Here is a 21968-nt window from a genome sequence, read left to right on the forward strand (position 1 = left end):
CAGACAAAACAGACGATTGCAGCCTGTGAACCTGAAAAGACTGAAGGGCATTCCAATTTAAGAAACAAAGTTAGAGAAGTTGAAGCTTGTTAATAATTTTTAAAACTTTATTTCTCTCTCCTTCTTCCCTAAAGGATAGAGAGCTATTCCTGCAAAATGGCAGGTGATGACAAGCAAATGTTTAAACAGTTCTGTCAAGATGGACAGCCCCATGTCCTGGAAGCCCTTTCCCCACCTCAGACTACTGGAATTAGTCCAAACAGGTCAGTAAAATGTTCCTTGAGAAAAATCCCTTTTATAAATACCAAAAAAAGCTTCAATATACAAGACTTATTTTCCTTTTACCATCCACGTGTATGTATTATTTGACCTGCATGCAGGTTAAGTTCAGTGATCACTGATCTCCTTCTGTTCAAATAGAAAAAGAACTGTTTGCATTGGGGTTTTGTGGCACAATGGTAGCATCCCTACCTCTCAGCCAGAAGATCCAGGTTCAAGTTGTACCTGCCCTGCAGATGTCACGCCAAGTCTGACCAGGTTGATTTAAAATAGCTGCACGTTATGCAACTTGATCGAAACTGGGTTTTGGGGTGTGGCTGAACATTGTTGAGCGCATCTGTCTTTTTTCACAAGCTTCAGCTGCCAGATATTATGGCACAAATTCTCTTGCTTCTTAGTAAGATTAGCTTGACCTAACCTGGGTGATCAGAGTGATTGTCATGATCATGCCCTTGGTGCAATAGCATAGAAGGTTATCTGGACACTTGGTTCTTTTTCCAGCTCAAATGTTTTTGAAGACCCCACAAGTTTCAAAATAAATCTTGTTTCCTGCCCTGCATTTTAGGTTGAGTAAGAGCCAAAGTGGTGATGAAGGAGAGGGACCACTCTGTGACAAGTGTAGCCGCAAGACACTCTTCTACCTGATTGCTACACTCAATGCATCGTTCCGCCCAGATTATGACTTCAGCACAGCTAAAAGCCATGAGTTCAGCAAAGAGCCCAGTTTGAACTGGGTAAGTTGGTGCAACAGTATTGATTTTGGAACTTAGTTGACAAACCAAAGATTAATAGCTTGTGGTTTAGTTCAGTACATTGCAGTGTTAATTTTTTTCCCACTTTTCCATGGAGTTCTTGACTAACATATGATAGTCATTAGTCAGGTATATCGAATTGTGACCACTGGGTCGTGGTTATTAGGGAACTGCATTATTGCCAGAAGGCATTAGTAAGTCATTGTAACAACACCAATAACAAAACAGTTCACTGGTATACTATCTCTTGGTCACCTGGTTCCTCAGCTACCTTGTGACAGAAATTTGCCATCCAGTTTATTGAGTGGATTTAGTGGCATTGATTAAATCAGAAAAACTATACTCTGCATAATCCTATATAATCTTTTAAAGAAAATGAGCAGGAATAGATCAAACAATTCATCAAGCTGCTCCAGCATTTGACTTGCAGCTAATAACTGGGTTTCAACTCTACTTTTTTGTTTGCTCCCCATATCCATGATTTCACTCAGTCTGTCTACCTCCACTTTTAAATATATTGATTGATGGCATAATCACAATCCTGAGACAATTCCAAATTGTTCATAATCATTTGAATGAAGAAGTTTCTTGTCCCAATCCTAAATTGTTCCTCTTACCCCGGTGTCCTTTTCTTTTGGATTCCTCACCTAGAGAAGATAATGTTTCAGTATATACCTTGTGAAGCCACTTCAGAATCTTATTTGTTTGTTTGAGTTCCAATGATATCATCTGTCATTCTTCTAAGCAGCCACAAATATAAACCCAGATTACTCTACTCAACCCTTTTATCATCGGAAAGACCAATCATCTGAGAAACTAGTGAATTTTCACTGTACTGTCTCCAATGCAGCTAATGTCATCCTTAAATATGGAGGCCAAAGTATTCCAAGTGGATGAAAATATAGATGAGTGAGTTAGTAAGTTGGCAGACAACACAAAGATTGGGGGGAGTTGTAGATGGTCTAGAATGTTGTTAAAGGGTACATCAGGATATAAATCAATTGCAGATATGGTTGAAGAAATGATAAATGGAGTTTAATCCATACGAGTGTGAGGTGGTGCATTTTGGGAGATCAAATGTTAAGGATAAGTGTACAGTGAATGGCAGGGCCCTGAACAGCACTGATGGACAGAGGGATCGTGGGGTTCAAGTATATAACTCCCTGAAAGTGGCCCTGCAAGTAGATAGGGTGGTAAAGAAGGTATATGGCATGCTTGCCTTTGCTGGTCGAGAAACTGAGTACAAAAGCCTGTAAGTGTTGTTGCAGCTTTATAAAACTTTGGTTAGGCTACTCTTCGAGTATTGCGTTCAATTCTGGTTCCCACGTTAGGATGTGGAAGCTTTGGAAAGGGTACAGAAGAGGTTTACCAGCATGCTGTCTGGATTATACAGTATGAACTCTCAGAAGAGGCGAGAAAAACTCTGGTTGTTTTCTCTGGAGAGGCTGGGGTTAGACCTCATAGAAGTTTTAAAAATTATGACTGACATAAATGGGGTTGACAATCAGAATCTTTTTCTCAGAGTTGAAATGTCCAATACTAGAGGCCATGCATTTCAAGGTGAGAGGGGTAAACAAAGAACAATAAAGCACAGGAACAGGCCAATACGTTTTGCCTTTCCATACTAAAATTGTCTTCATTTACAGGATCTGGATCTCTTTATTCCCTTCCTTTGCATGTATTGATCCATCTGCTTCTTAAATTCTGCTATTGTTGGCTTTCGCCACCTCCTCTGGCAACGTGTTCCAGGTACTCACCACCCTTTGTGTGAAAAACTTGTCTCGCACATCTCTTTTAAACTTCCCCTTCACACATTGAACCTGTGTCCCCTAGTCATTGACCCCCTCCACCCTGGGCAAAGCATTGTACTTTTCACTCTGTGTACCATTCACAATCTTTTAAACTTCCATCAGGTCGCTCCTCAACCTCCAGAGTTCCAGTGTAAACAAACCCAATCTATCCAACTTTTCTTCATAGCTAAAACCCCCCATAACAGGCAATCTTTTCTGTACTCTCTCCAAAGCATCCACATCCTTCTGGTAATGTGGTGATCAGAACTGTATGAAGCATTCCAAATGTGGCCTAATTAAAGTTCTGTAATGCTGCAGCATAACTTGTCTGTCCTTCTATTCAGTGCCCCTTCTAATGAAGGCAAGCATGCCATAAGCGTGTTTTATTACCTTATCTATCTGTGGACCTGCACATCCAGATCCCTCTGCATATCAGTACTCCCAAGGGTTCTGCCGTTGACTGCATGAAAGGTCAAAGCTGATGTGAGAGACAAGTTTATTTTTTGGAGTGGTAGCTGCCTGGAACGTGCTGTCAGGGGTTGTGGTGGATGCAGATATGATGGGGCATTTAAGGGTCTTTTAGATAAGCACATGATTATGCAAGGAATAGAGGGATATGGAGTAAGGGGAGGCAAAGGGATTAGTTTAATTTGACATCATGTTCAACACAACATTGTGGGCTAAAGGGCCCATTCCTATGCTATACTGTTCTATGTTCTCTGTCCAAGGAGCTGGGCAGGAGATATTGGATGACCTCCAGTTTACAGGGGATGATATGTAGGAGGCAACAAAAGTGTGTTTGTCAAATCCTCAGGTAACAACAAGGCTTGACAGGGGTTTCAGCAGCTGCTGGGGTTGGGGCATTGTTAGAGCTGGAAATAGGTTGCCTTGGTAATGGCACAGTTTACAAGTTGACCATTCATCTTATTGAGGAAAATGATGTGAAGTCTATTTTGAGCTGAGAGAGTTGTTGGGGAGAGAGATGGCATTGAAATAAAACCATCATATTGTGGATCATGGAAATCTCGAATACAAAAACCTGGTAGAAGTACTCTGCAGTTCTTGCAAAATCTGCAGTGAAAATGGTTATTACAAATCCAGTTTGATTTCTGCCCAGGTGGAGTTTGTGGCTTTGGTCTCCACCACAAAATAGTTCCAAAGATCATGGCTTTCATCCCCTTAGTATTGAGATTTCAGTTCGTTCATTCCTTAGTTTGTGGTGGGACGGGTGAGAAACTAGAGAAAGTTGTTAATTTAGGGTTAGTGTAGATGGAACCTTGAAAGAAGTTTGCTTCATGGGCTAGAGAAAGAGAGTGAAGTGGTAGAAGTAACTGCTCAGATGGTCTTAATAACAAGCCTGAGCTACTCTACATGTTGCAGGTAAGGTTGGAGGATTGGGTGTTAAGTTACTTTAAATTTAAAGTAGCTGTAGTTACCTTTACAGATTGGGATTATATTTGTCACCTTCTAATCTGCCAGTGTTTTTCAAAGAGGATGGCAGTAAACTAGAGTTACACACCTGTTGGCCTAGCATCAGTAGAAGAGAAAATGCTGGAGTCTGTTTAGAAGGGATGTGTAATCAGTGGTATTACACAAAGTTATCGTGGGTTTTTAAAAGGGAAATTTGGTTTGAGAAACCTAGAATATTTTGAGGATCTATCTTTCTTGAATAGAGTGAATAGAAGATGTGGTGTGTTTAGATTGTCTTGCATTATTGTGCAAAACAAAAGCATGTGGGATTAGTAGCCATATACTGGAATGGACTGAGCATCCGTAGGCAGGTAAGAAATAGGTAAAAACAATGCTGCAGATGCTGGAAACCAGATTCTGGATTAGTGGTGCTGGAAGAGCACAGCAGTTCAGGCAGCATCCGAGGAGCAGTAAAATCGACGTTTCGGGCAAAAGCCCTTCATCAGGAATAAAGCTGATGAAGGGCTTTTGCCCGAAATATCGATTTTACTGCTCCTTGGATGCTGCCTGAACTGCTGTGCTCTTCCAGCACCACTAATCCAGAGCAGGTAAGAAATGGCAATAGTAGTAAATGTGCAGTTTTCAGAGTGGAAGGTGACGGCAATTGGGATCCCATAAGGATCGTTGTATGGGGTTCTAACTGTGCTGCTGGTGTTAAACTCGGGTGCACAATGTCAGAAGTCACACAACATCACCGGTTATAGTCCAACAAGCACCAAAATTTGGTGATTTCAAATAAACCTATTGGATTATAATGTGGTGATGTGTGACTTTTGACATTCTCAATATATTCTCTATTTTGGATGAGGCACTAGAGTAATATTTCAAGTTTACTGACAACACAACTGGGAAGCCTGAGTACTGAGGACAGTATAAAGAAATGTTAGGGCAATGTAGACAATATAGACCAATTGGAATTTGCAATACATGACAAATGCATTATAACGTGGATAAATGTGAAATTGGCCTCTTCTTTAGGAATAGTAGTTTATTATGGTCATGGTTTATCTACAAAGGGATCTGAATGCCCTGTACAATAGTAACTGGAAGCAAGCAACCTGTGAGGAAGACAAATGATATGTTGACCTTCATTTCAGTAGAGGATTGAGTACTATCGTATAGGACCTTGTGAGACCAAACCTAGAGTATTGTGCCCTTTCATTCTCTTTCTCCCACCCCCCAAGGTAAAGATAACTTGCCGTAGAGGGAGTGCAGCGAAGATTCACCAGACTGATTGCTGGAATGGCAGGTCTGTTGTATGAGGAAAGGTTGGGTTGAGAGGGCCTGTATTACTTAGATTACTTACAGTGTGGAAACAGGCCCTTCGGCCCAACAAGTCCACACCGACCCGCCGAAGCGGAGTTTCATTGGAGTTTAGTAGAATGTGAAGGGATCTTGTTGAAACATATAAACTTCAAGCAGGTCTGGATAGGCTGCACGATTATGGTCACCGCCTCACGATACACAGTAAGCCATTTGGAACTGATGAATAGGAATTTCTAGGATGGTGAATCTGTGGAATTCTTTAATAACAAAGCCTCTGGAGGTGAAGTCACTCCATATATTCAAATAGACTCCTAAAAGCTAAAGGGGTATGGGAAGAGAGCAGAGTTTGGTGTTGAAATGGAGGACCGGCCACAATGATGAATGGAGGACAAGGCTCAATGGGCCAAATGGCCGCCACCTGCTCTTTTCTTAAGTTGTTAATAAGCAGGAGCCTGTAATGTTTCGTGGCCCTTTTGAGAGCTGGTGGTGATTGGCTAAACTAATTGTCTATGTCAAAGTATGGCGCTGGAAAAGCACAGCAGGTTAGGCCACAACCGATGAGTTGGCCTGACCTGCTGTGCTTTTTCAGCACTACATCTTTTGACTATGATCTCCAACATCTGCAGTCCTCACTTTCTCCTTAACTAATTGTCTGGCATAGCATTCAATATTCCAATTGTCCATAAATTTTTAATTGCTCTGTGTAATTTATTCAGGTGGTGAATGCTGTGAACACCAGCTTGTTTTCTGCTGTTGGAGAGGAATTTAACACATTGAAACCCCAGCTTTGGGATGCTATTGATGAAGAGATTTGTTTGTCAGAGTGTGATATTTACAGGTAATCTGAAAATAAAAATTAGTTTCACATAAACTCTACATGTCTGATATTCTTTCCTTGCTTGGTTCAGATTTCAGAAGATGCTCGTTGCAACACTTGGTCATATGAGACCAAATCTAGGCTGAAATTTCAGTGCTGCAGTATTATATTGCCAGATGTATTATCTTTTGGGTATCCTGGTCTGTTTCCAATGAATATAAAATGTATTGCATTATTCAAAGCGTGAATAATGTTTGTCATATTGAATATTTTTCATTCACTGAAACTATCTCTCTTGTTAATAATGTGACGGTTTTTAATAAAGCTTTTTGTCTTGGACTGGAGCCTTTTTACAAGATTACAAATTTGGGTTGACAAGAGATTGGTTGACGTGTGAATTCTGATTGATAGAGGTGTTTAATGGTGAATATACTCATTAATGCAGATTGACAGTTAACAGCCAGGCTTTGCTTAAATTTGGTTGGTTGGTTGACTCTGGTCAGGGCTTGCCCTGAGAAATGAGTGGCTGTTGCCTATCTTGAGGGGAAACCATTTTCTGTCTGTGAAGAAGGTGACTCTGTGTAGTAATATTTTAGCTTCCAGGGTACACAAGTGTGCCACACTGCATGCCCATAAGTGGTCAGTCAGTGTAGTTCTTTGCACATTCAGGATTATCAAGCAGTGCTAATGTGATTCTAGGTATGTAAGTTGTATTCCAGAAATGAACAAATTATGTTGAACAACATATCTGCTGTTGCAGCGAGTGAGATACAAAACATGCAATGTAATTGGACAGTATTTGCTGAATAATCCTGAATGAAGAATTACAGTTTTAAAATTGGTCATTCTTACAGTGTAGTGCACATGTGTACAGGAAGTTGCATACATTAATACACCACCCTGTTCTTTTCAGACAGGCAATGTGTTCAACACTGTCTGATTTAACATTTCAAACAAAAAGCCTGACTGTAAACTGTCAGTTGGTATTAATGGGTGCAGTCTCCATGACAATATCTCTATCCATCTGAATCTGCTTGCCTATATTTCAAGGTATTGTTTAATTTAGAATTTGCACTTGAACTAGTGTGTAGGTTTTGGTGAGTCTTCAGGAGGTGAATGGTTAACTTGTAGGTATTTCTATAGTCATGTTGGTTTCCTTCTTTCAAACAAAATCAGTCTTCTTGGAGGTTAGTGGGAATTTTTCATAGTTTTTATGTGTGAGTAAACAGTGTGCATTAGACTTCAGTTTAGGAAGGTTTGAAACTTGTTTTGGCTTGGGAAATGCTCATAGCTTAAAAAAGCTTTTCAATTTCAGTTTTTTACAGAAATCTTGGCTGGAGCTGGATGTGTAAAACAGTTGCTTCTAAGAAGGGAGATAGTTTAGAACTTAAGAAATAGATCACCACAATGTAGGGAGTTTACTTATAAAGTTTCAAACCAGTTTGGTTAAAACCATGAAGGGATTATTTGAAGCCGAGTATCTAAACTCAGTTGTATGAAGAATTACAGGAGAGGCTATCAGATTCTCAAAAAGGGAATTGAAGCCTCAATTAAGTCAAAGACTATGTGGGAGAGAGAAGGGTATTCTTCATGGTGTTTGAGTACTGTAGTGGGGTGATGTTATATTTTTATTTAGTTTCAAATCTTTTAAGTTGCATGTAAGTAGTTTGCTTTCTTTCATTATATCTTCTCTGTCTTTTTATAAACTTCTGTTTTGTTAGAACCAAACCTGTAGCACTATATGCTTAAGTTTGTGAGGCCACTCATTAGAGTTCATAAAAACAAATTGAGCCAGAGTTCAGTCTGGAACCTGACTTGCCCAGTAAAAAAATCAGCTGTAGTCATCACAAATTTTGTTCTTGTGAAAATGTCCTGATGAATGCAAAATTAATATATCCTGCAAAATGTATTTTTATTTTAATAACAAGTTTTATACTGTCTAATGACATTGAAGGAAAAAATTCATTCACTTCAATCTAGATTTCAACAGCAAGGAATGTTTTAAAACTGAAAGTATAGCGTAAAGACTGGTAATCAAACTTTGTTCTGTATTTTATCTTGATGTGGAAGAATAACATATACTGATTAATTATGCTGTAGTGAATTTCATCTGTACACCTTGATCGTTATCAGAACGTTTGACATTTAACAGCATATGTAAGTCAATTTATTATATGGTTTTAATTTTGTGGAATTTTTTTCCAGTTATAATCCTGATCTAGACTCTGACCCATATGGTGAGGAAGGCAGCCTTTGGTCTTTTAATTACTTCTTCTATAACAAAAGACTCAAAAGAATTGTGTTCTTCACGTGCCGCTCTCTAAGGTATGATTTTATTTTCTTTACAGGCAGCACAATGGCTCAGTGGTTAGCACTGCTGCCTCATTGCACCAGGGACCCAGGCTTGTTTCTAGCAGGGTTAGATCTCATGGAATACAGGGAGCCTCGAAGGTAAAAGAGAGGGTTGTGGTGGAGGGTTGCTTTGCACACTGGAGGCCTGTGACCAGTGGTGTGCCATGAGGATCAGTGCTGAGTCCACTACTTGTCATTATATGTAAATGATTTGTATGTAAAGATAGGCGGTATAGTTGTAAGTTTACAGATGACACCAAAATTGAAGGTGTAGTGGACAGCAATGAAGGTCAACTCAGATTATAATGGGATCTTGATCAGGGGTGGGCCATTGGGCTGAGGAGTGGCAGATGGAGTTTAATTTAGATAAATGCAAGGTGCTGCATTTTGGAAAAGCAAATCAGAGCAGGACTTATACACTTAAGGGTAAGGTCCTAGGGCGTGTGGCTGAACAAAGAGACCTTGGAGTGTAGGTTCATAGTTCCGTGAAAGTGGAGTTGCAGGTAGATATGATAGTGAAGAAGGCGTTTGGTGTGCTTTCTTTGTTGGTAGAGCATTGAATATAGGAGTGGGAGGTCATGTTGCCACCGAATTGGACATTGGTTAGGAGATTTTTGGAATATTGCCTGCAGTTCTGGTCTGCTTCCTATCGGAAGGATGCTGTGAAACTTGAAAGCATTCAGAAAAGATTTACAAGGATATTGCCAGGGTTGGACAAAGTTTAAAAAGCACACAAAGTGCGCCGTTCCTTCAGGGGGTTGTGGAGGACACAATTGTAAGACACAGAATTTATAACAAAAGTTTACAGTGTGATGTAACCAGTGCTTCCAATTAAACCTCTTGGACTATAACCTGGTGTTGTGATTTTTAACTTTGTACACCCCAGTCCAACACTGGCATCTCCAAATCATGGCCAGGGTTGGAGGATTTGAGCTATAAGGAGAGACTGACTAGACTGGGGCTGTTTCCCTAGAGCATTGGAGGCTGAGGGGTGACCTTATAGAAGTTATTAAAATCATGAGGGACATGGATAGAATAAATAGACAAAATCTTTTCCTTTGGGTGGGGAGTCCAGAACTAGAGAGCATAGGTTTAGTGAGAGGAATGATATACAAGATACCTAAGGGGCAATTCTTTCCGAGGTGGCTGTGTATGGAATGAGCTACCAGAGGAAATGGTGGCGGTTGGTATAATTACAGCATTTAAAAGGCATCTGGAGGGTTATATGAATGAGAAGGATTTAGAGGGATATGGGCCAAGTGCTGGCAAGTGGGACTAGATTAAGTTAAGATATCTAGTCAACTTGGATGAGTTGAACCAAAGGATCTGTTTCCGTGCTGTACATCTCTGATGTCTGTGTGGAATTTGCACATAACACCCCCAAAGTCCAAAATCTGTATGGGTTTCCTCCCTCAATCCAAAGATGTGCATGCTGAATTGGCCATGCTGAATTGCCCATGCTATTCACGAATTTGTAGGTTAGGAGCATTAGTAGATACCATGATGGTGCTTTTTAGTGACGCAAAGGCTGCCTGCTCCATTTAACTTTTCCTTTTTAATTTGTAGTGGGTACTTGTATAGTCAGGGCACTGAAACCAGCAACAACTTTGATATGGATCTGGAAGATGAAGCCCTCCTTAGTCAGGATGAAGATGAGGATGAAACAGAAGCAATTGAAGAGACCAGGTTGGTTTGTATTGTGAGCTGTTTTACAAAAGGTAGATGTTTGTCCTTTTTAATGCATAATATCCAACTTTGTGTGAACGTCAAAGTTCCTGTAGTCTGTTAGAGTTTAAATTGAACCAAACATTTCTACACAATGATCAGTGCTCTTGAATACTAAAGACACTCTGTCTTAAATAGTTGGCTATTTAAAGATATTGGAAGTATGAAGATCCTCCTGATCTTAGAGACTCCTTCCACAAGTAGAAACAACCTCTTTGTATCTACCCAGTCAAGTCCTTTTAAGAACCCTGATTGTTTAAATGAGGTCTCCTTGCATTTTTTCTAAACTCCAAGCTCAATCTTTCAAGAAAATCCCTCCATACATTGGATTAACTGAGTGAGTCTTCTCCAGACTGTCCAGTACCAGTGTTTTCCCTTGAATAAGGAAAAAAAACTTCACAAATCCAATAATATTCAGTATTGTATCATTTTGTCTTGTATACTTGGTCCCCTTTTGAAATAAAGTCCTCAACAATCAATTTGCCTTCCCAATAGCCCTCTGAACTCGGCTGCTAGCATTTTGTGATTTGTGAGCCAGGACCCTCAAAATCCATCTGTACTGCAGCTTCTGCAGTGTTTTCCCATTTAAATAACATTCAGTTCTTCCATTCTTTGTATCAAAATAATCTCTCATTTTCCTACCTTTAAAATTCATCAATCAAATTGTTTTATCACTTAACCTGTTGTGTCTCTATAGACTGTCATCCTCAAACTTGGCAATACTGCATTCACTTCTTTCATCCTAGTCATGAATATTCATTGTGATCAATTGTGATCCCAGCACAGATCCCAGTTGCACTCTATTAATTATAGGTTACCTGTTTTAAGCCGAGCTTTTTGGGGTCTTCTGTTTACTTCTGGCAAAGTTTGTCATTCAAATCTCTTCCTGTTGTCCTCAGTGAGTCCCAGTTCAGTATAGTTGTCATTGATGTGTACCTGTCTTGGGTCAAAACTGTCCTGGTTCTTGTTTTTTTAACCTTTGGAGTGTTGTATATAAATTCGTATCTTCCCAACTCAGTTATCTCTGGAAGCCTAACCTACTGAGTTCTTCAGTTAAAGAGATTGTTCTAGTGAGCAAATGAGATTTCGAACAACTGTTAGAAAAAGGTGTCCTCTGTTTTGCAACCAGATTCCAAAATAAACACCTTTTGAAATGGTACTTGCCCTCTATAGTTTAATTGTTAATTTCTTGGACAACCTGGTCACATGATCATATACTGGAAGCTAGGGGAAAAAAACTTAGAATCCTAGTTTTATTTTAGTGACAGCATCAACTGAGCCTTCAGCTGCCTAAATTCCAAGCTCTAGAACTGCTTCTCAATACTTCTGCTACTGTACCTCACTTTCCTCTTATGACCATTCTTAAAATCTCAATGTATGGCCCAGTTTTTGATTATCTGACCACCTATCTCCTTATGTGATTCAGTGTTTTAGTTTGTTTTGGGGCATTTCACTGTTTTAAGGTGCTATTTAAATAAAAGTTGATGTTTCAAATCTTTTTTTATAAAGCTCTGATCAGACTGCACTTGGACTATTACATTCAGATTTAGTCTCCATATTTCAGGAAGAACCTGAGGGTCTTTTTTTTGAGAGGGTACAGAAAAGATTTATCCAGAAGGGTTAAGAACTCCACAATCCAGCTAAAAAGTTTTTGGAGAAATGAGGGTCCTTATCCATGGAGTAGGTGAGGGCTGAAGCAAGCAAGGTCTGACATTAACAAAGTTGTGAGCAGGAGGGGTGATGGCCTAGTGGTAATGTTCTGATGACCCAGGTTCAAATCCCACTGCAGCAAATATTGGATTTGAATTAAATAAAATTCTGGAATTGGTCATTGTTGAACCCAACTGATTGACTTATGTCCTTTTAGGAGGAAGGAAATCTGCCATCCTTACCTGGTCTGGTCTATGTAGTAACTGCAGATGTATAGCAGTGTGGTTGTCTGTCAACTAGAGATGGCCAATAAATGCTCACCCAGCCAGCACTGCCCTTCTCCTGTAAATGCATTTTAAAAAAAGGTTAACAAAATACCCTTTGGAATTACTCTCTCCATTTTTCTAGCAGATGAGTAAGTGGCAAATTTCATTGCTCCACAGTTGGAGTTTGCTGGTGATTTGAAGAATCATCAGGATGGGTTATGCTTCAGATTTCTAACCATTAACTCTCAAGTTAATGACCTCTGAGGACCAAGCAGTGTACCTACCAGCCCAAATTCAGCTGGTGTTTGCCATCTGAGTTTAAGATTGTTGGTATATCTATACCTATAGCAGGGATTGGCACTTCTTTTTTGATGAGATAATTGCTAAGGACAGTGTTGATTAATTATAGTCCATTTTGTTTTCCCCTCAGGTACCAGGCAGTGTGCGTCTAAGCAATGAACACGTCACCCACTCTTCAGCACCTTTGCTTCCTGTAACCTCCAAACTGACTGCAACTGTGTGAATCTGAAAGACCAACATTTTCCTCATTTTAATCTCAGGCATTTAAACTTATTTTTGTCTCTGGTGCAGACCTGTTGGTAGACTCTGAGATTTGAGTGTATTGCACCAGAAATACTCAGGAGGCCTTTGGTTTTTAAATGGCTGCCTCCAGTCTTTTGACCCAGGATTTCCAGAGTGGATGAGTCATTGTAGCAATTCTTTTTGACTCCATTGCTGACATTCATCTCTTGTTACGCATATATTATCTGGCATGTTTAGGAAGCCAAGTGAACAAACTCTTGTCTTCTGTGAGAAGAAAGGATGAGCACATCAGTGTATTCCATGGACGAGGGTCAGCTTTGCACTTACAAGCTCATGGCTGTTGTGAAGGATTTTTATTTTAGCACAACTGAACTCTGAAAATCAGCACTGTCAACTTCCTGGTGATTCCTGCAAGGTGCCCGACATCCTCCCCCTCTCCTTCAGCACCTGTTTGATATCCTGTGCTGCTGGTTTTTAGCTAGGTATGTGGATTGCAATGGACTCAATCAGGTTCCACACCCCAAGGACAACTGATTAATAATCACCTTGTTTTGCTTTTAAAGTGCTTGTGCTCTCTTCTCCCATGCTGAAGTATTTTTTAACCTCCCTTGGCCCCCCTTTTTTTTTTAGAAACCATTCTGGTACTTTTTCTTATTCAACAGGCTATTGACAATTAGATTTTTGCTGTTCCTCGGTCTGTTTCTAAATTAGAGCTTGCAATATGGCAGAGCCCACCACTCTCCCCCTGTAAAGTTTTTTTTTAAGTTAATGTTTTAGTTTACAAGTAAATATTGTACCAGCTTAAATGCTTTGAATATGTTAGAAATATATTTTTGATTTTTTTCTTGTAGTCAATAAGGGGAAATCTTTGGTTTTTGAGATAAGAAGAGGTCTTGCTTTTGCAATCTGTTATGAAACTCTCTATTACAAGGGGCTAAGGGAGTGTTTCCATTGGATCATGTCATCAGGCTAAAACTTTGAAAAGTTGGCTCCAAGCACTTGTAGAAAATCCTCAGATTTCACTTCAGTGGTGAGTCTTTGGTTGGAGCTAGGCAACAGCGATGGGATGGGAGCTTTATGGCTGTCCTGAATTTTAGTTGTTCCTCTGAACTAGATCATACTATACCCACTAATGTCACTTCAAGATGCATCAGTTCCCAACATCACAGCTTTCTGCATTTCTGTGCCCAGTGGGATGACTTGGGTGTATTCTAATATAATCCAGTTTGATGCAGTCAGTCTAACTGTTTCAATTTGCTTGGATTACACCAATCATCTTTGTGTAAGGAGGCGGGGGAACATTTTGGGAAGTATTTTCAAATTCAAAACATTGTTTCTCTGTATAGAGGTACCGTGCATAGGAGAGGCTTCAGGCTTCATGACTTACCATTGCGAAGTAAAAAATATACACAACTCACTTTCTGACTAGTCCAAAGTAAAGCTTGTTTGTTCTCCCTGTCCTACCCCTTGCTGGTCCCAATTTCTGAACCTCCCTTCAAAACTGAAATAATATGCCTTCTTTGAGTGGTCTTTTTCAAAAAAGTTTTAAGGTTTGAGACAGTAGGGAATGCAGGAATTGCAGCAGAAGTAGATGACAGGAATTATCAAGTCTGTTCTCCCATTCAGTATAACCATGCTGATTGTCTGCATCCTCTGCTTTCCTACTACATCCCATATTTGTTGGATATTTAATCTGTCCGAACACTCTTGGTCTTGAATATATTCAATAAAAAAAAACATTCACAATCCTCCAGGCTAGTGTTCCAAAAAATGTATAATCCGCCACTTTGACAGACTGAGCAAGTGTCACCTGCTTAGGTTTGTGATCAGATTGCTTCACCCTTCGTGTCTGGATGGATAGCTGCAGCATTGTATTACAGAAGGCAGTGAATACTTCCTCTGTAATCCATTGCTTGCAGTCATTCACAAGTGCTCTCTCTGCTATTTGAACTCACTGAACTTAAAATCTGAATATAGTTCTCTGTTGGAACAGGCACAGATTCCATCGTTCACCCATCAGCGATAAGTGTGAGATCACCATTTTGTTGTTTTTACTGCACTTCCTTCTTTTTTTTAAACTCCTTAATGCTGCTTCACCTGTTAGTTTTGCTGAGATTCAGGAATTGAAAAGCCTGCAGTCTAGATACACAGTGCTTACGCACATAACTGAACCCATCTTCAGCTTTTTGTAGCTGACTTAGAACATTTGCACTTTTCTTTTTGTATGCCTAGTTTAAAGAATGTGTAATATTTCTAAAAGTCTGTCAAAATCCTGTATGCTCTTTGTATTAGAAGAGAAACATAGAACATTTGAGGCAGTGTGTTCACATGAAGTGCCAGAGTTGGGCTTGTTTAATATCTTTTTATTAAAGTTGATCACCAGCATTGTTAAGCTTGTCCATTATGGCATCTTTCCATTGGCCAATGGAAATGAGGACAAAGTGCACCATGTGAGTTCAATGTAATCTTCAGAAATGACTGGTGTTTGTATAAAGCAATGTTCAGCTACTTCTTGCATTAGCGATAGGGGAAGCTGGTGCTCAGACCTCCCCTCCCCTAAGTTAACTTTCTAATGTGAGCCAATGTTTGTAAACCAAAAGCATATCTCTTTGCTGTGCTTGTGATTTTATATTTTAATTTTGTCTACTGAGGTTGGAATTGCTAGATGAAAAAACATTGCAGTCTGTCCAGTTTATCTCCTCTTTTTGACTATCCTGCTAGTTATTGATATAATTATAATCGAGTTAGTGACCAGTCAGAGCAATCAATATCTATCAATTTAATCTGCAACTGACCCGCACAGGAGGAGTGTTTTTTGGGAGCTGCCTCTTCTGTCAAGCACACTGAACACATCTAGTCACATCCTGAGTTGGGCAGTGAACCAGAAAGGGTCACAACACAAGGGATAAGTGACAAACTTCAAAGTTAAGCTGCATTCCTCTGTTGGGTAACCCTGGACTTGGCTGCATTAAAGCATCTTCAATCTTGGTTTTTGAACTTTCAAAAAAAAACTTTGGCCTGATTAACAGGGTTGGTTGGTTCAAAATGAGATCAGAGTGTTCTGGTGTCTCTGTCTAAAGAGTGATTGTAAACAGAGATTCCAAACTGTATGGACCACCTTGAATTGGTTTTTCTCCAATTTGCCACCCTTTGAATCAGTTTGTAAGCTGTCTTGCTGTTGATCAGAAGCTCAAGGGTTTGAGTCCCACTACAGCAGTCAGTGCTGAGAGAGTGCCATGCAAATCAGAGTTAGTGCTGAGGCATTATCTTTTTGATAATGTGAATCCAAGCTGCCAGCACCTCCTGCCTAAGTTTGAAAGATCCCCTGCCATATTTCAACAGATGTAAGGGCATTTTGGTGTCCTTCAGTATCCCTCAGCCAAAATGTTACTTGGTCCTTTACCACCTCGTTTGGCACCTTGTGTTGTGTACAAGTTGGTTAACATTTCCCTAAGTTCCCCCAGTGATTCAATTTTCAAAAAATGTGCTTAACAGGTTCTTCACTTGGATTGGACATAGAAGAAATTACTTCAGCCTGTCTTCAAACAGGCATTCAGTAACTCTGGCCTCGCTCAATTCATTTGGCAGGTCACGCACTGAAACAGTTGGAGCAGTTTGGTATTGTCCATTGATCACTTTTTAAAGGCATGTGGATCCCACCTCAATATTGGGCTGAGATTGTCACACTTTTTGTGTTGTACCTTAAGCTGGTTCTCATACATGTTATCTTGCAAGGCGAAAGTGTTTTTTTTGGGAATTAATTCCCCCCACACACAGCTAATGTCACTTGCTAATATTGGTTTCCTTCAGTGTCTATGTTTATGGGATAAAAGCTACAGGTTATGTTGAGGTCTTTTTGAAAGATAATTTCTCAATTACAAGAGAGTGTCAATGTTGAGCTCCCACTGTTGACTTGGATTGGAGTGTATCACTTTGTGCAAGTCGATGCAAATTGCAACCCTGTCTTGTGAACCAAGCAACAACCTGTCTAGCCATCCGAGTGGAAGTTGCTCAAAGCACCAGTTCTGAGAAGCCAGCAGCCTTTTGATATGCAAATTAAAAACTTTGCAAGTTATGATTCATAAAATTGAGGAGGATTAATACAGAAAGAGGAAATGCTGGTTCTACTGGCAAGATAGTTGATGACCACACAACTAGATTCATAATTTGATATAAATAGCAAAGAGGGATGAGTGTTTTTGTCTATGATCGAGAGTCAACTGTCACAACAATACGGTGGAAGCAAATCGAATTCAATTCAGAAGGAAATGTGTCCTCTACTTAAATAGTTGCAAGGTAATAAGATTAATTGATAACATCTGACTGCTGCAGAGGCTTGCTGGCCTGCATAGTCTCCTGGGCTCTAATTCCAGAATAAGTGGGTTCAAATTGTAGTCTGATTCTCAGTCTAAGATTTTTCATCTTTGGAAGACCGTAGCTGCAATGTACCAACTCTTGTTAAAGGGATGGAAGACCCTCTGAGTTTCTTTATTGCACTGATTATTTAAGGGCTGTGTCACTAACTCCCTGTGTGCAGCATTTTAAAGTTCTTGTGTTGCTGTTGATTTTCCATGTTTTACTCTGGTCTCATCTGTTCACACAACAAATAAAACATGCTTTGCTTGCCAATCAGGGATGGTGGTCTTTTTGTTTAATGAAAGATTGGGTCTCTTAATTTCAAAGAAACACACCAGCTTTTTGTCCATTACAAAGATAGACAAGCCAGGAAATTTCGGGTAAATTCTTTTTGTGAAACTCTGGTTGGGTCTCCATGGAACTATTGGTCAGTTTTGGGCTCTACACTTTAAGGAAGATGTTAAGTCTTTGGAGGAGGAGCAGAGGCGGTTTACTTGAAAGGTACAGTGTGCGGAGACTGGAAGAGTTGTGATTGTTTTCTTTGGAGCAGAGCGGGCCAAGGAGAGTTGGTAGATATGGCCATAATCGTAGGTTTTGACAGAGCTTCAAGCAGTTAACACAAACCTGTTGCCAGTCGTGGGAAGGTCAGTAGCCAGAAGGGCATAGGTTTAAAGTGGCCAATAGAAAATGAAGGGAGATGACAAAGTAGAGAGGGAACAACTTACGAAAGGGAATTGGATCATAGAGTAATGAGATGCTATGACAAAATCTGTAGTGCTGTGGGAGGAAAAGGGTAGAGGAGTGTGAATGAATAGTTTTAATGAAGCATGTATTTGATAGTGTGTGGCCTGGATCCTGTGGTAAACTAAGAAAAAGATATTTCCATAAAATTTAGTTGTCGGGCAGAAGGTTCGGGAAAATTTTAAAACACCAGCAATGGATGACTTCACAAAAAGGAAGAAATTAGATTGGTTAGAAATATGAAAACATAGCATCTCTGTGAGAGTTCATCCATCTTCAGCTGCTTTATCAATGACTTTCCCTTCTTCATAAAGGGCGACGTTTTCACACACAGGTGGTTTGTATGTGGAATGAACTGCTAGACGCTGCTTGACCTGCCGGGCTTTTCCAGATACGTGAATAGGCAAGGTTTAGAGGGATATGGGCCAAATGCAGGCAAATGGGACTAGATAACTTTGGGGAAAGGTGGTTGACAGGGATGAGTTGCACCAAAGGGTCTGTTTCCATGCTGTATGACTCTGTCATAAGTGGGTATGTTCACTGATTATTGTTTAATGTTCACCATTTGTGACTCCAATACTGAAGCAGTCCATATCCAAATGCAGCAAGACCTACATAATATCTAGGCTTGGGCAGAAAAGTGACAAATAATATTCATGGTGTACAAATGCCAGGCAATGACCATCTCCAACACTAGAGAAGCTAACCATTGCCCCTTAACATTCCATAGCATCGCCATCACAAAATCCCCCATCAGCATCCTGTGGATTAACTTTGACCAGAAACGCAATTCAACTAGCCATATAATTACAGTAGCTACAAAAGCAGATCAGAGGCTAGGTCTGTACTTCCCAAATGTTTTCCTTCTGTGACCCCATTTTAAACCTTGAAATTTGCTGTGATTCTTACTTGTTGGAAAGCTGGAAGACAGCTGTTACAGTTCAGTCAGAGCTCCATGGTGACTGTTGTGCCTCAGAACTCACCATGCCTAAATTTCAGCTGGTAATGCCTCTTGAGAAGCCTAAGGCTAGGAATCTTGTGGCAAGTAACTTACCTCCTGACTCCTCCAAAATCTGTTCACCATCTACAAGGTACAAGTCAGGAGTTTGATGGAATAGTCCCCCACTTGCCTGGAACAAATGCAGTCCCAACACTCAAGAGGTTTGACACCATCTAGGACAAAACAGCCCACTTGATTGCACCACATCCAGGAGCAGCCACTCCCTCCAGCAACAAGTTGCATGGGATCCATGGTGACTTGGCCATGCACATTCACAATCAGCTTCGCCATAGAAGATAGAGAGTAGTGTTGGAAGGGTGGTTTTTCAGGCTGGATATCCATTACTAGTGGTGTTCTGTAGAGATTCATTCTGGGACCTCTCCTGTTTGTGATATATATAAATGACTGATCAAAATGTAGGTGCTTCAGTAAGTTTGCAGACGACACAAAGATCAGTTGAGTTGTGGATAGTGTAGAAGGTTATTAAAGAATACTGCGGAATGTAGATCAATTGCAGATATGGGCAGAGAAATGGCACATGGCGTTTAATCCGGGTAAGTGTGAGGTGGTGCACTTTGGGAGATCAAATATTAAGGAAAAGTATACAGTTAATGGCAGGATCCTGAACAGCATTGATGGACAGAAGGATCTTGGGGTTCAAGTCCATAGCTCCATGAAAGTAGCTACACAAGTAGATAGGATTATAAAGAAGGCGTATGGCATGCTTGCTTTTATTGGTCGGGGAACTGAGTACAAGAGTCAGGCTGACATGTTGCAGCTTTATAAGACTATGGTTAGGTCACATGTAAGGAGTATTGCGTTCAGTTCTGGTCACTACATTACAGGATGTGGAGGCTTTGGAGAGAGTGCAGAATGGGCGGCACACTGGTTAGCACTGCTGCCTCACAGTGCCAGAGACCTGAGTTCAATTCCCGCCTCAGGCGACTGACTGTGTGGAGTTTGTACATTCTCACCATGTCTGCGTGGGTTTCCTCCGGGTGCTCCGGTTTCCTCCCACAGTCCAAAGATGTGCAGGTCAGGTGAATTGGCCACGCTAAATTGCCCGTAGTGTTAGGTAAGGGGTAAATGTAAGGGTATGGGTGGGTTGCGCTTCAGCGGGTTGGTGTGGATTTGTTGGGCCAAAGGGCCTGTTTCCACACTGCGATGTAATCTAATCTAATCAATGCTGCCTGGATTAGAGGGTGTGAGCTATAAGGTGAGGCTAGAAAAACTTATGAGATGCTTTGATAGGCATGTAATCTTTTTCGCAAAGTGCCTAATACTAGGGGGCATGCATTTAAGGTAAGGGGAAAATTCAAAAGGAATGTGAGGGGCAAGTATTTTTTACACAGAGAGTGGTAGGAGTGTGGAACGCACTGCTGGGGTGTTGGTGGAGGTAGATACAATAGCGGCGTTTAAGGGTCTTTTAGGTAAGCATATGCATATGCAAGGGCTGGAGGAATATGGACCAAGGGCATGCAGGAGGGACACAGCATTGTGGGCCGAAGGGCCCATTCCTGTGCTGTACAGTTCTATGTTCTGCGTTCTATCCTTGGACAGCACATTTCAAATCCACGACCACTTCCATCTTGAAGGAACGCCAAGTTCCCCTCAAATCCACTCACCATCCTGACCTGGAAATATATCAATGTTCCTTCACTGTCGCTGGGTCAAAATCCTGGAATCCCCTCACTAAGGGCATCGTGGATTTACCTATCAATAATCATAGTGGAAGCTCCAATTTATTTTTTGCTAACGTGCGGGACAGGAATGTTTCCAGTTTGTCATGGAAGTATTTGTTTGTCCACTTTATATAAACACACACTGCTTACTGCTCAAGTCCCAGAGTGGAAGCCAGAGTTTGTACCTCAGGGAGCTCCACCACATTTGCTGTAAATAGTTAATCAAACACACATTAATGGCAACAGTGTGTGGAAATGACTCTAACTAGCATTAATTTGTGTCAACCCCATGACTTGTCAGACTCTCAGCCCCAGAGAATGAACTTTCTGTTGCTGATCTGGGTCATTTTCAGGTGTTCAACCGTAATTGGGATCTTGCTGAGTTTTGGAGCCCCCCGGGGGGGTGGGGGGGTTGGATGTGGCCGGAATGGCCTCAGGATAGCCCGGGGCTCCCTTTTACTCCAAAACCAACAAACACTTGGAATTGTTTCTGACCAGGGGCCGCACGGCTTTAACCTGGAGCCGGCGTCCCGGTCTCCTAGCAACCGTCACCAGGGAGACGGCGGCGTCCCTCCGGGGAGGATACAGGCGCTAGTTAGAGAAAGGTTAGGCACTAGTTAGTGATAGGTCACCCGGGAGAGTTGGTCAGTTAGTCAGCAGCTAGCGGGGGAGCGTCTGGTTAGTGACAGGCGGGTAATCGCTAGTTGGCAACTAGTTACTGTCACTAGTTAGCGCGTAGCTATGGATTAGCCACTAACCTGTTAACCGCTGGTTAATGAGGAACTGTTTAAATATTTGTTATTGCGAACCTCGACCCGAGCTAATGTCAAGTTAACGATTTGTGACCGAGTTACTGTAGGACAAGGTACTGGTTAGTTAATGATAAGAATTTGTTACTATCTTGTTAAACATGGCTTACTGAGAGGTTATGTACTGGTTAGGGAAGATTTACTGAGAAAGTATGGAACTTATCATTAGTTACTGAGAGGTTATGTACTGGTTAATGAGCTGTTTAACTGAGAAAGTAGAGGTTTTGATTAATTACTAAGAGATTATGTACTGGTTAGGAAAGTTTACTGAGAAAGTGATGAGATTTTAATTAGTTAATGAAAGGTAATGTGCTGGTTAGTGAACAGATTTACTGAGATGGTAGGGAAGCTTTGGTTGGTAATGACCAACAATATAACCAAGGACTGGTTAGTGAGAGATTAGGGATGAAGTACTAACCGGTTAAATCAGGGTATTACTAACAACTAGTTAAAGGGAGACTTGGGTCTGG

General features: G+C 40.8%; 1 protein-coding gene across 1 annotated transcript in view; it reads left to right on the forward strand.

Moving 5' to 3' along the window:
• Positions 1-17539, forward strand: part of LOC140480910 (repressor of RNA polymerase III transcription MAF1 homolog) — a 55170-nt gene extending 37631 nt beyond the window's left edge. Inside the window, exons 3-8 of the mRNA XM_072576492.1 lie at positions 135-263; positions 845-1013; positions 6274-6395; positions 8580-8699; positions 10293-10412; positions 12798-17539. Of these exons, the coding sequence (XP_072432593.1) occupies positions 135-263; positions 845-1013; positions 6274-6395; positions 8580-8699; positions 10293-10412; positions 12798-12819 (682 nt within the window). The 3' untranslated portion in view covers positions 12820-17539. The remainder of the gene's footprint in view (positions 1-134; positions 264-844; positions 1014-6273; positions 6396-8579; positions 8700-10292; positions 10413-12797) is intronic.
• The last annotated feature ends 4429 nt before the right edge of the window (positions 17540-21968 follow it).

Source organism: Chiloscyllium punctatum, chromosome 8 (genome assembly GCF_047496795.1).
Source record: "Chiloscyllium punctatum isolate Juve2018m chromosome 8, sChiPun1.3, whole genome shotgun sequence".
NCBI lineage: Eukaryota > Metazoa > Chordata > Chondrichthyes > Orectolobiformes > Hemiscylliidae > Chiloscyllium > Chiloscyllium punctatum.